General features: G+C 39.7%; 1 protein-coding gene across 2 annotated transcripts in view; it reads left to right on the forward strand.

Annotated features, from left to right (window-relative positions):
* The window catches only part of LOC117434028 (igLON family member 5-like), a 65,138-nt gene extending 54,233 nt beyond the window's left edge, over positions 1 to 10,905 (forward strand). The window contains exons 3-8 of one of the 2 annotated variants that reach the window (XM_059010787.1): positions 3,719 to 3,951; positions 5,443 to 5,562; positions 6,041 to 6,187; positions 6,577 to 6,697; positions 7,109 to 7,260; positions 7,895 to 10,905. In XM_059010787.1, coding sequence (XP_058866770.1) covers positions 3,719 to 3,951; positions 5,443 to 5,562; positions 6,041 to 6,187; positions 6,577 to 6,697; positions 7,109 to 7,260; positions 7,895 to 8,001 — 880 coding nt within the window. In that variant the 3' untranslated portion in view covers positions 8,002 to 10,905. The remainder of the gene's footprint in view (positions 1 to 3,718; positions 3,952 to 5,442; positions 5,563 to 6,040; positions 6,188 to 6,576; positions 6,698 to 7,108; positions 7,261 to 7,894) is intronic. The other variant, XM_059010788.1, reaches the window with a different exon arrangement.
* The last annotated feature ends 1,091 nt before the right edge of the window (positions 10,906 to 11,996 follow it).

Consider the following 11,996-nt stretch of genomic DNA (forward strand, 5'->3'; position numbering starts at 1 on the left):
TATTGAAAGTTTTTGTAAAGGATAGTAAGCCACCAATTTTAAGTAAAGTCACCAAATGTCAAGCAGATATGAATTGATCCAGAACAATTGGTGCATATTAATGTGGCGAATTTGTTCCCCTCAGTTTCCAATAAAGTCAAATTTAATGTAACCCAGTAACAGGGGATGTGTGGGTAGTCACTGAAAAATACTGACACAGACGCAGAGCATTTGTGTTGATACGCCGCTCAGGCACGCAGATTTAATTTCAACACAGTACTGACACTAGGGTACCAAGGCATGTTGTATGCAGACAGGCTAAAAGAATTGAATCTATTCAGTCTTGAACAAATAAGACTACGCGGTGATCTGATTCAAACATTCAAAATCCTAAAAGGTATAGACAATGTTGACCCAGGGGACTTTTTTGACCTGAAAAAAGAAACAAGGACCAGGGGTCACAAATGGAGATTAGATAAAAGGGAATTCAGAACAGAAAATAGGAGGCACTTTTTTACACAGAGAATTGTGAGGGTCTGGAACCAACTCCCCAGTAATGTTGTTGAAGCTGACACCCTGGGATCCTTCAAGAAGCTGCTTGATGAGATTCTGGGATCAATAAGCTACTAACAACCAAACGAGCAAGATGGGCTGAATGGCCTCCTCTCGTTTGTAAACTTTCTTATGTTCTTATGTTCTAACAATAGTAACCCTAGTGACATATTTAATAAAGAAATCAAAACAAAACAAAGCCAAAAATAAAAGTTTGCCACACAAAATAACGAGCGCTATTCCCACTAAAAGGAACGTCCCACTCCAGGAACCTACTACTCTACGTAACCCTCTCTATACTGTTTTGGGATCCACATCCTCTAAGCTGACCTACTTCTGTTCTGTTGCTTCCAAAGTCCTGGCCTCCCAGCGACTCCGGGCCGTTCCGACGGTCCTGGCTGGGCAATCGCCTTCACTGGCCCCGTCTTGCAGTTAAAGGGTTCCTTTCCTTGGTGTCAACAAACACACAGCGCCCGTCTGTGTGTAAATGGCATTGCAATCGCCCCGAGCTGTAGCACAGCAGCTTTTTGAGCTCTGAGCAGCATCCCCAGGCATGCCCCCCAGCCAATCCAGACTTCCGATCAGCTTAGCTCAGGGCGAGCCCCCTGCTCAGCTGGTTGCTTAGCAACATGTCTCCGGCTGCGTGTCGCGGCTGATTTCTCCCAGGCACACACACACTTGCACAGGCACCAGTGACCCGATGCTCTGTCACAATCCCCCAAATTACTGATATGTCATAAGTAGAATTAAAAAAGTGTCTTATTTCACAGTCTAAAAATAGCAAGATATTTCACGATTAAACATTTATTAAAGCAGAAAGAAACAGCATTGTCACATACAAAATTGATCATTTTTTCTCACTGACCCCTCCTTGTAATGAACAGAGAGATCTGAAGCAGAAATATTTCTGGTCTTTGATGCAGTCGGTGTCTCTTTCGTTGAAGACATTTTAAAGAAATCACTCTGCTCTATGCAGTGTGCGTGTTCAATCATTTACCGGAAGCAAACTAAACCGGCTGCCAGGTTCCTGAATGCAGTGTAACAGGTGGTGCATCAATAACTAATGGAAATGTTTGCTGTATTTATTTTTAAGTGTATATTTACACTATTCTTCCAAAGATGGGAATTTTCATATTACATATTACACGGCCACGGCTCTGTATGCACTATACTATAACTTTGGATGCATATACAGTATTGCAGTAGTGATACCTGTAAGATAGACATTCCTCCCATACACAGCCTGCAATGTGACAAGTATGACCAGGGAAACCCCAAGCCTCTCTGAGCTACCTGTTGCCAGCAATCCTTCCTTCCTACTGCCTCTAACTTGTATCTAATATACAGCAGCTTTCCTATAACAACTGATAGACTTGCTGCCAGCGAAAAATAAATGACAAATCATGTATTTGTATTATAATACATTTGCACGCTACTGCATGAAAGGTGCACATGTTGGGGCAACGTGTATTTGCAATTATTGGTATGACATTTATTTTGTAGCAGTTAGTCAAGAAAAAGATATTGAAAGCACACAAGAAAAACAGTGATTGGTTACCGAGAATGCTTAATAGGCCATGGTGCTGTCAAAAGCATGCTGTATTATTACCTGGGTGTAAGTGAGACATCTAATGATAGTTTCCAGTACTGCACGATCAGCAAAGTTCAGCTGGAAACAGCCTCAAATATATTCATGTACTGCTTACTTGTTTAACTTGTTATTCCTCAATAGATAATTTTCTGCTATTCAAACGTATGCAAATGATATAAATGAATGAGCTCTGGCTTCCTGAAATGAATGCATTCCTGCAGGAATGATGAAATTAGATTCTGTTAGTCGGGGGAAATGGTTTGCTAAGAAGGTGAGCATTTATTGGCAAAATTGATTGCCTCTTCTTATTCCCACACTTCTCTTATGTTCTTATTTGCAGTGGAGGATTTCTGACTGCTGTTATACTGAGAGCTAGAGACCCACTTACCCAATTGTGATGACACTTGGTCAGGACATTCTTTAGGACACATTACCAGAATCTGGAGACATAAGGAATAGTTGATGTGCATAGAAACAAATATTGCGCCGTTACTGGATCCTCAGCTAATGCACTAGCCTTGCACTGTTACACTGCTGTGTTGTTGTAGACATAACTTAATCCTAACTTCTAGTTCATATTTTATTTTAGTAGTATTATTTGCACATACTGTAAACTACACTGTATTTAAATATTAAGCTTGCATTGTAACCCTGTACTGTCCTGCAAGGCCTTGGATAAAGACATCTGCCAAATAAATAAAAACATAATAATAATAATAATAATAATAATAATAATAATAATAATAATAATAATAATAATAATAATATAGATAGGGGGTCTCCTTTTTCATGACACAGATTGCTCTAATTCTGTATTACTGTGCTGTGGCAGGGTAAATGTATTTTATTGATGTCTCTTAAAGAGGAAATGGAAAGCCTCTGAAACACATCACTCTATCAACAATAAAAAAAAGGCTTTTCTGAAACAACAGCAACACTGTGTTGGCTAATTCACTTTTCCCGCATCCAGATGTTGCGCTATTTTTCTCCAGATGTGCCCACCCCCCTTACTCCCCCCTCTCCAGCTGTTTCTCTCATTTCAACGCTATTCCCTGGGGCAGCTGCATGAATAATCCAATAAACTCAAGACCCCCCCTGTTTGTACTAATCCTACTCTCTTTTTCCATCAGTACTAAACTTTCTTTCTTTCTCTCGTAGTTGCTGTCTGGCAAATGAGTCAACTAAACCATTAGAAAAACATCTCCTCACTCCTCTATACTAGGGTTTCTCAAACCCGGTCCACAAGACCCCAGTGTCTTCTGGTTTAAGCTCTAAACTAAACCCTTAATTGAACTAATCATTTACTTAATTAGACCTTTCTAATTGTTCTCAGCTCCTACAAAGTTGCAGATTTCAAGTTACACATACAATTTTATAGTTGAAATCTCCTACTGTTTAAGAGCTGAGAACAATTCAAAAGGCCTAATTAAGCAAGTTCAATTGAGGGTTCAGTTAAGTAATTGAGAGCTCAGTTGGAACGAAAACCAGAAGACACTGGGGTCCCGAGGACCGGGTTTGAGAATCCTCGATTCTATACTCCCCCTCTCCCCCTTCTCTCTTTAATAACCCCTCTCTGTTCTCTCGTGTTTCTCTCAGATGCGATATCGACAGTGAGGTGACGCACAAGGCCTGGCTGAACCGCTCCAATATTCTCTTCACGGGCAGTGACAAGTGGTCTCTGGACCCTCGCGTGACGATCATCAATAACAACAAGAGCGAGTTCTCCATCCAGATCGAGAGAGTGACTGTCCACGATGAAGGGCCCTACACCTGCAGCTACCAGGCCCGGAACGAACCACGCACCGCCCATGTTTACCTCATCGTGCAAGGCAAGCCAGAACTCATGTTGGGGGAGTGTTCTTGGTCCATTATCATTAAGGCTTTGCAGAGGAATGAATAAGCTTGGGATTCAGACTGAAAGAAAGTGGGGATGGTTATACTGGGGCTGCCTAGTTGGGTAGTTGGGGCTTTACAGCATACTGGGGCTGTATAGTTGTTACCCTATTGTCTAATTACTGTGTATTTACATAGTAGATGCTTAGTAAATACATGTGTACTTATAAATTTACAATGTACTTAATGTGCAAATCTTTTGTGCATGATATAATCATAAACCTAACCATATCCCCAACCCTAACCCTAACCCTAACCCTAACCCTTTTCTGAAACAATTGTGCACTTACATATATCGTGCAAAAAGATTTACATATTAAGTGCATTGTAACTATGTATAACATTGTCATTATGTGTAAGCACCCATGAATTTACTAAGTAACTACTGTGTAAATACACAGTAATTAGAGACACTTAATGTAAAGTGTTACCCAATACAGTACCAGTATAACCAGTTACATTGTTGTACTCTAAACGGTAGTCATAGGCTGTCATGTCAATTTATCCACCTAAAGCCACCTTTCACCCAATTGTCCAATCACAATGTACAGAGGGTGGTCAATTAGCAAGTTACTGTGTAAGGAGTAGAAGGAGTAAGACAAGCTAATACAAGTTCACGTTTTTTGTCACATATTACAGTGGAAGACTGTTATGGAAAACAGCTGAGTGGCTGCACTCTAAATAAGTATTAAGTTTAGATTTAAAAGCTTTCACAGAGTCTGCATCTTTTATACTCTAGGGAATGGAATTTCAAAGGCAAGGGGCTTTGCAACTGAGTTCCCTGACTCCAGTCGATTAGAGACCCGGGGACTACAAATAGACAGGCATTCTGAGAAGTTCAAGCAGGGACACAGGGAGTGAGTTGTTCCATGAGTTTAGAAGGTCCAAGGAGAACTGAACAGTAGAGCAACGTCAATTTAGAGTACTTCTAAAGAAACAGCTGAAGACACAGAGCATTGTAGTAATCTTTAACTGACAAATTACCATGCGCAGGCATACATAGCTACAGCTGCTTATTAACAAACTTTATTCAGACAGTAGGATTACTGTTTTTGTTTCTTGGTTTGTATGCATATAAGGCATTGTAAGTATGAACGTGTTACTGTATTATACTCCACAGTGAGTCCATAAAATCAATTGAACCTCCATGGTCTATACGGTTATTGAAATACAGAATGCATGTATATTATTTTATTTAAGTGCTACCAAGGTTTTTTTTTTTTTTTTTATCAATTTCCTCTTTTTTAGAAAAGCAGCATTATTACTGGTAACCCTTTTCTTCTGTCGAAGGTTGTTTTTTAAGCAAATGAAAAAATCGGATTCTTGCTCGTTTTCCTGTGTCTTGACCAGGAAAAAAGGTGATATATCTTCAATCTATTTTGAGCTTAAGAACGCTGAGAATGTGTGTGCTTCCTTTTTTCTCTCAGTTCCCGCAAAGATCGTCAATATCTCTGCGGACATATCAGTGAACGAAGGCAGCAACGTCAATCTCTTCTGTTTGGCTGTGGGCAGACCTGAACCAACCATAACATGGAGACACTTGAAATGTAAGTGCTGTAGAGAAATGTCATGATCATACACACAAAGTGAACCAGCAACTGGCGTAAGAGAGTTTTATAACTAACTGAGTGGAGAATACTTAAGTATAAGTAGGGGTCTTAATTATGTGCTCAGTGAACTATGTCAAGTGGAAATGACTGTACAAAAGATACGTTCAAAAACGATATGAACAGAATTTAGATATTTGATTTAACATCAATCAAAGAAACTACAAAACAATATCTAGCATATGGAACTACAAAGCGGTATGTAATTCAATATGTTAACATTATTCATCAGGTTTCATTCGACTTTATGAAGCAAAATTTGTTTATTCTATAAGGTGATGCAACTATTTGGGCCGTAGCTGTAATTGTTTCTGCAACGATCATGTGACTGATAGAAAACTACAACAACAAAACAAATACACTTTAAATGCTGTTCTGTACGGGCTTCCAACTTCAATGGCTCTCTGTGCCAATGCAGTCTCTGTTCCTGCAGATGGCTTCATGAGTGAGGGAGAGTTCTTAGACATCACAGATATCAAGAGACAACAGGCTGAGGAATACGAGTGCATCACAAACAATGGAGTCTCCACCCCAGACACTAGAAAAGTCAAAGTCATCGTCAACTGTAAGTACTGTACCAGGCTTCTGGGCCTTTTCTTAAAAAAACAGACTAATGCCATCCTGAGTGTTTACATTGTTGGCAGACATCCAGATTGTTCTAAAGCATGGGTGCAAATCATTTTGAAAATTGGTGCTAAACTTTTGAAATAAAATATTTGATTAACTGGGTGAATATGTGGGAGAATATTTTATAAAGGGGGGTGCGGTTTATTCAAGGGACTGAGGGGGGGGTTTATTTATTTTGTTATGGGGCTGGATTTATTTGCCCCCTCCTATATACCAACCCAGAAAACGAAGTAATCAAAAACATTTATACAATCAGATATACAACAGTTTTCACATGAACAGTAGTCTGTATATGGCGATATCTGGAATCTGTGCTTTCATTTCCAGACCCCCCTGTGATCTCAGATGCAAAAAATATGCCTGGCGAAGTGGGTAAGACTGCCATCCTGCGATGTGAGGCTATGGCTGTTCCCACTGCCAGCTTTGAGTGGTACAAGGACGACAAAAGGCAATCATATTTATTTACTGTTTGTTTTGTAGCTAAGGAAGAGTGTTTCTGGTTGCGTTACTAAGGAGTAGGGTAACCAGGAAAACTTAGATTGTTCCAGTTGGTTAGCTCTATAAACAATCTTGTGCATTATGGGTATAATCATTCTGATTATGTGTATATCACATGTTGAAATGGCAATACATGTAATATGTTTTGATTAGATGGCAGTAGATGGAAAAAAACAAGTTATGATCTGCAATAAATGCTCCCAATGTTTAATTTTTAAATTATGGTTGTGTTATTGTGTTATGCTGTTATTTTAATGGCTTGCGAGTCGCTACGGTGTCAGAGAATTGAAGAAGAAAGAAAACTGGAAGACCTGTAACCCTACTAAGTAGTGTTTTGTTTTATTTTTATTTTTATTGTCAGGCTGTTGGAACGCAGTCACGGTCTGAAAATTCAGAACGAGAAAACTCGCTCTCTGCTTATGTTCACCAACGTCACGGCCCAGCACTTCGGGAACTACACCTGCTTTGCAGCCAATAAGCTGGGCACCTCTAACTCAAGCATGCTGCTCTTCAGTGAGTATTTGTCGGCCCAAAGAGTCTTCATTCCGACCGCACAAAGTTTTTAGGCTTTTGATTTGCATGACGGTTCTTTGAGTACTGAAAAAAATCAAATAAAGAATTCACAAATTTGGTTATCATCTAACATTTCTATTTGGTTTATCTCAACATCACAGCTAAAGTATCTAAGGAATTTTTCCTATGTTCACACTGTAGCATCAAGGAGTTTCTTTTCCTCATATACCTAATTATAGAGGGTCCATGAGTCAACCACACAATGTAAAAAAAGTACAGACCCTATAACCCCCCTCACTCACTCTTTCCTTCCCCTTCCCTCTCTCAAACAACCTCTCTCTTTCTCTCTCCCATTCCATCGCTTTCTTTTTCCCTTGCACCCTCTACCTGCTTCACCCTCCCTCCTCCCTCCTTCTGTTCATTTTCCTTTCTTTCTGTTCCCTTTCCCCTACCCTTCTCCCTACTTCATTCTCTCCCTCCCGCGATCTCTCCTCCCTCTATCTCTATCAAATCCCTTTTCCTTCTCCTTACACACCGTCTTCCCATCTGTCTATTTCCCATTCCCCTTGCCTTATAGCCCCATCTCCATCTTCCTCTACCTCTCTCATCCTCTCTGTTTTTTTTATCCCATCAGGACCTGGGGCAGTTGGAGGAGGGTCACCCTCGTCAGGGCAAGGCGCTCCCATGATGCTCTGGGTGCTTTGTTCGGCCCTGCTTCCCTTCTTCCTGATGAAGATCTAAGAGTGCTGGCTCGGACAGGAGACCTTCTCCATGAACCCATCACTGTGAACAAAATATTATGCATTGCTTCCAAGAGCCATTTCTCCATCCTCATTTTCAAAGTGTGTGTTTCTTCTCCCTCTCTGTCCTCGGAATACAAATGATCATTCTCCTCTTCACCATCTGTTTGGAGATCTCTGTAGCAAAACAGAACTTGAATTAGCTTGGGCCTGTCCAATGCTTTACCATGCATCCCAGGTTACCGAAGTCTTACCTAAACATCACAGACATGGTTGGTACAAGTCTTATATCTCCCTTATATAAAGAATATCAGACAGTTACCTTACGTTTCAACTTCCATAGTTCTATTTATGACAGGTTCTCTTTAAGTTCCCAGCTAAGTAGCTGACTTTAGCCGAGATCGGAGCTCATTGCAGTATCTGTGGAAACGTCACATGATGTCATTCTATCTTTGGTTTTTTTAACTTCTCCGAGGTTTGTAGAATACAACCATAGTCCCCATCAAAAGAGTTCTGCATTGTGCAGCAAGTTCCACTAATTCGGTTATCTTGCTGTGTATGACGGAAGGCTGGGGAGTTTAAAAACGGTCCAATAAGAAAAAACAAATTAAAAAAAAATGAAAAATGTTGACTCTAGCTTGAACAATCAAAATATTTTTTTTCTTTTGCACGATTGAACTATAATATATTGTAGAAAGCTACGGATATTAAAATGTAGGGTAACTGATAAAATGTTGGTGCCACTGTATATTCGAAAAAGCAGTTTTAATAAATTAAAAGATTAAAGGTACAAGTTTATTTGATTTAACTTTTTTCGTTGCTAACATGAAAACAAGGTCCCTCCAGTACAGCTGAGGACAAGCTTGGGACATGGAGGCTGAACAGCCCGCTTAAGAGAAAACGTGGCAACATATTGTATGGAATCATGCTTGGTTTCCATACTATGTGAGGTTCCAGTCAACTAATTTCCCCGCTGTAAATTCATGAATCATAGGGGAAAAGGGTATTTGATAAAGCCTGACTGCATCACCTGTGTTCTTTCATTTGAGAATGTAGCGTCATGTACCATACTGAGACTGGTTCAATGATCCATTGCCTGTGTCACTGTATTTGGTGTGGTTTTACTCAAGTGCTGAAATTAGCTATGACCCCTTCCATGCAACAGTGGACATTGTGTTTTCCCTGGCAACAGGGTTATAGTGGAGGCATGCCCACGAAGGTATCATACGCTTACATTTTTTGATATACAGTGAAAACCACTTACTCAGAACACTTGTGTCCATTTTTATCACCTTGAGCATGTTTCATTCTCTGGCTGAATTAAGTATTAGATATGTTTATTTCCTAAGCAACACACACACATTATTTACAATCATTTAACAGCAAAATGTCGACTGTTTTGTATTGGCTAGTGATAAAGCTGTTATTGTGGATTGCTTCAAGGAAATAAACACCAGGAGAGAGGCAATTAAATCATAATATAAGGTTTTTGTTAATTCAGTAACGCAGTGGATTTTGGATTGGGTGAATAACTAAGGGATCGGGAATGATATTCGTCTTATATGTGATTGATTAAGTAAGCAGGGATTCTATTGGCCGGTTTTCACTGTATTTAGGGAACCAATCATCAGTGAAAACAAAAAGTCTTATAAGGGCGTATTTTAAAAGTTTTTAGTCCAGTCTGGTATTTACTCCTATTTTTTATTTATTTTTTGTCAAAAAAAATAAAATAAAATAAATAAAGTTACTGTTAAAAAAAATGAAAACAGTGTCTTTGATGGGTAAATTTACTGTTCATTTCTGAAGTATTGTTCATGATAGCGTCAAGACACTCATATATTAACAATAGAAGCTGGTACTGTGTAACATGCAAAAACAAATATATGTGGTCTCACATGTTCCCATGTGTTGCTACAACTGTTTGCGTAAGGTGTGTGTATTGTTTTAATATTTTTTTTTACATTTTGACCACTTTTTTTTAATTGCATTCCCTGCCTCAAGGTGGCTTCACATGTATCCGCATGGACCTCTCAGAACTACATTTCCCATCATCCTCCTGCTCACTGGTAAATCCATCTCAGTTACATATGTGAGCGGGAGGATGATGGGAAATGTAGTTGTATGTAACACAATAAAATAAAAAGGTCATTATGTGCCCTTTAAAACGTACACTGCTTTGATTTAGTCAAATGGGGTTCCGTTTTTTATCTTGTCTTGTAAAAATCGAGTTTAAAAAAATGTTTTTTTTTAGCCGTCTGCTTTGGTAAACATGAGAGCCGGTACAATAAATATTTATGTGGAAGCTATTGGGATTTGAATGCTATTTCTGGAGCAGTCAATTTTTCAAAGCTGCTACAGATTTGTGGTTGTAAAAAGCTTAAACAAACATTTTCATAGAAAAAATGTACCAGCAAGTTTTTACTGAAGTTGCATAAGAGACCCTGAAATGTTTGGCTGCAATTTTTGTAAAATGAAAAAGGAATATTTCTCTAAAAATAGGAGTAAATGCCAGTAAATGCGATTGCCACATCATTACTCATATGTTACCGGTGTTAGAGTGCATGAAGGGTGGACGGAGGGTGAGTATAAAGTTGCAAACAGTCTGCTCTTCATATGAAATCAATGGGGAGAATCTATCAGAACAAGAATTGCCGCACGATCCTTGTTGTAAATCAATCTAAAGCACCATCCTCAGAATTGAAAACGTTGTGTCTTGCTATATTACATCTTCCATAGGTGCCTCATACAGTATTGTGATACTCTGAAACATAAATTTGCACCTTGTCATTGTCATGGCCTCAGTGTAGAGTTAAAGCATGTGAAATGATCATTGCGGCCCAGTTTTGATTTGTAAGTATTGTGCAGGGTGTGTTTTTTTTTTTCGTTGGGAGGTTTTGAGGGGGGGGGGGGGGATTGTATTCTATAATGCAATATATATATTTTATTTTTAAGTGTTACAATGGATTGAAGGAAAATTAAGAAAGAGAACAAGAAAGGGCGTGAGCTTGGAATGAGCAGAGAAGAGATGGGAAGCTTGGATAAAAAAGGTGTTTAGCAAGTGCTATTTTCTGATTCATAAATGTTCTCAACCAATAGCATATCTATGCAATGCTAGCCGACCCAAGGGACATTTCTCGAATGGATTTAGCATGTGTTTGTTCCTACATTTTGCTAAATCAAGTTCACTGTTCTGTCTTTGTCCCAATCTTCAGCTTGTGCATGTGCCAACAGATTAGCAAAGACGCTTTACTGTACCTGGCTTTGAGCTGGGGACTAAGAGCCTTTCTCAATGCAATCCAATCATGTGACAATGAACCATTTCAACTCTGCCAGCCACTCCTGCTCTCTCTCTATACAAATAGGTAGAGTATAGCAGGTAGGGCTAGAGGAGTTGAACAGTCACACTGTCACAGGGTCTGAAAGAAATGAGGAAGGCTGCTTAGTCCTGACAGATAGAATAAAGAGGAGAAGGGTGATACTGACTAACTGAAAGAGCAACAGAGAAGCCAGGCAAAGAGGAGCAGGGTGATACTGACTAACTGAAAGAGCAACAGAGAAGCCAGGCAAAGAGGAGCAGGGTGATACTGACTAACTGAAAGAGCAACAGAGAAGTCAGGCAAAGAGGAGCAGGGTGATACTGACTAACTGAAAGAGCAACAGAGAAGTCAGGCAAAGAGGAGCAGGGTGATACTGACTAACTGAAAGAGCAACAGAGCCCAGAACCACCAAGGATGATTGCAAACATCACCAGACAGCAAGGGAGGTGTCGAAAAGGACATTTTAATGACAGTTGAAAATACTTACACTTTAAGGCACTGATCAGTAGAAACCGTTAGGCAAAATAAGGCAAATATGAACCAATAATTGCTGCACTTGTTACGATATGCCACCCTCTACCATCCTCTACATCCCTGCTCTGTGCCAGAGTTCGCCTCCTCCTCCCCAGCCTCCACCTGCTTTTTTTTGTCTAACGGGGAGGGTGGCTATCCTGCCCCC

This window comes from Acipenser ruthenus, chromosome 41 (genome assembly GCF_902713425.1).
Source record: "Acipenser ruthenus chromosome 41, fAciRut3.2 maternal haplotype, whole genome shotgun sequence".
Classification (NCBI taxonomy): domain Eukaryota; kingdom Metazoa; phylum Chordata; class Actinopteri; order Acipenseriformes; family Acipenseridae; genus Acipenser; species Acipenser ruthenus.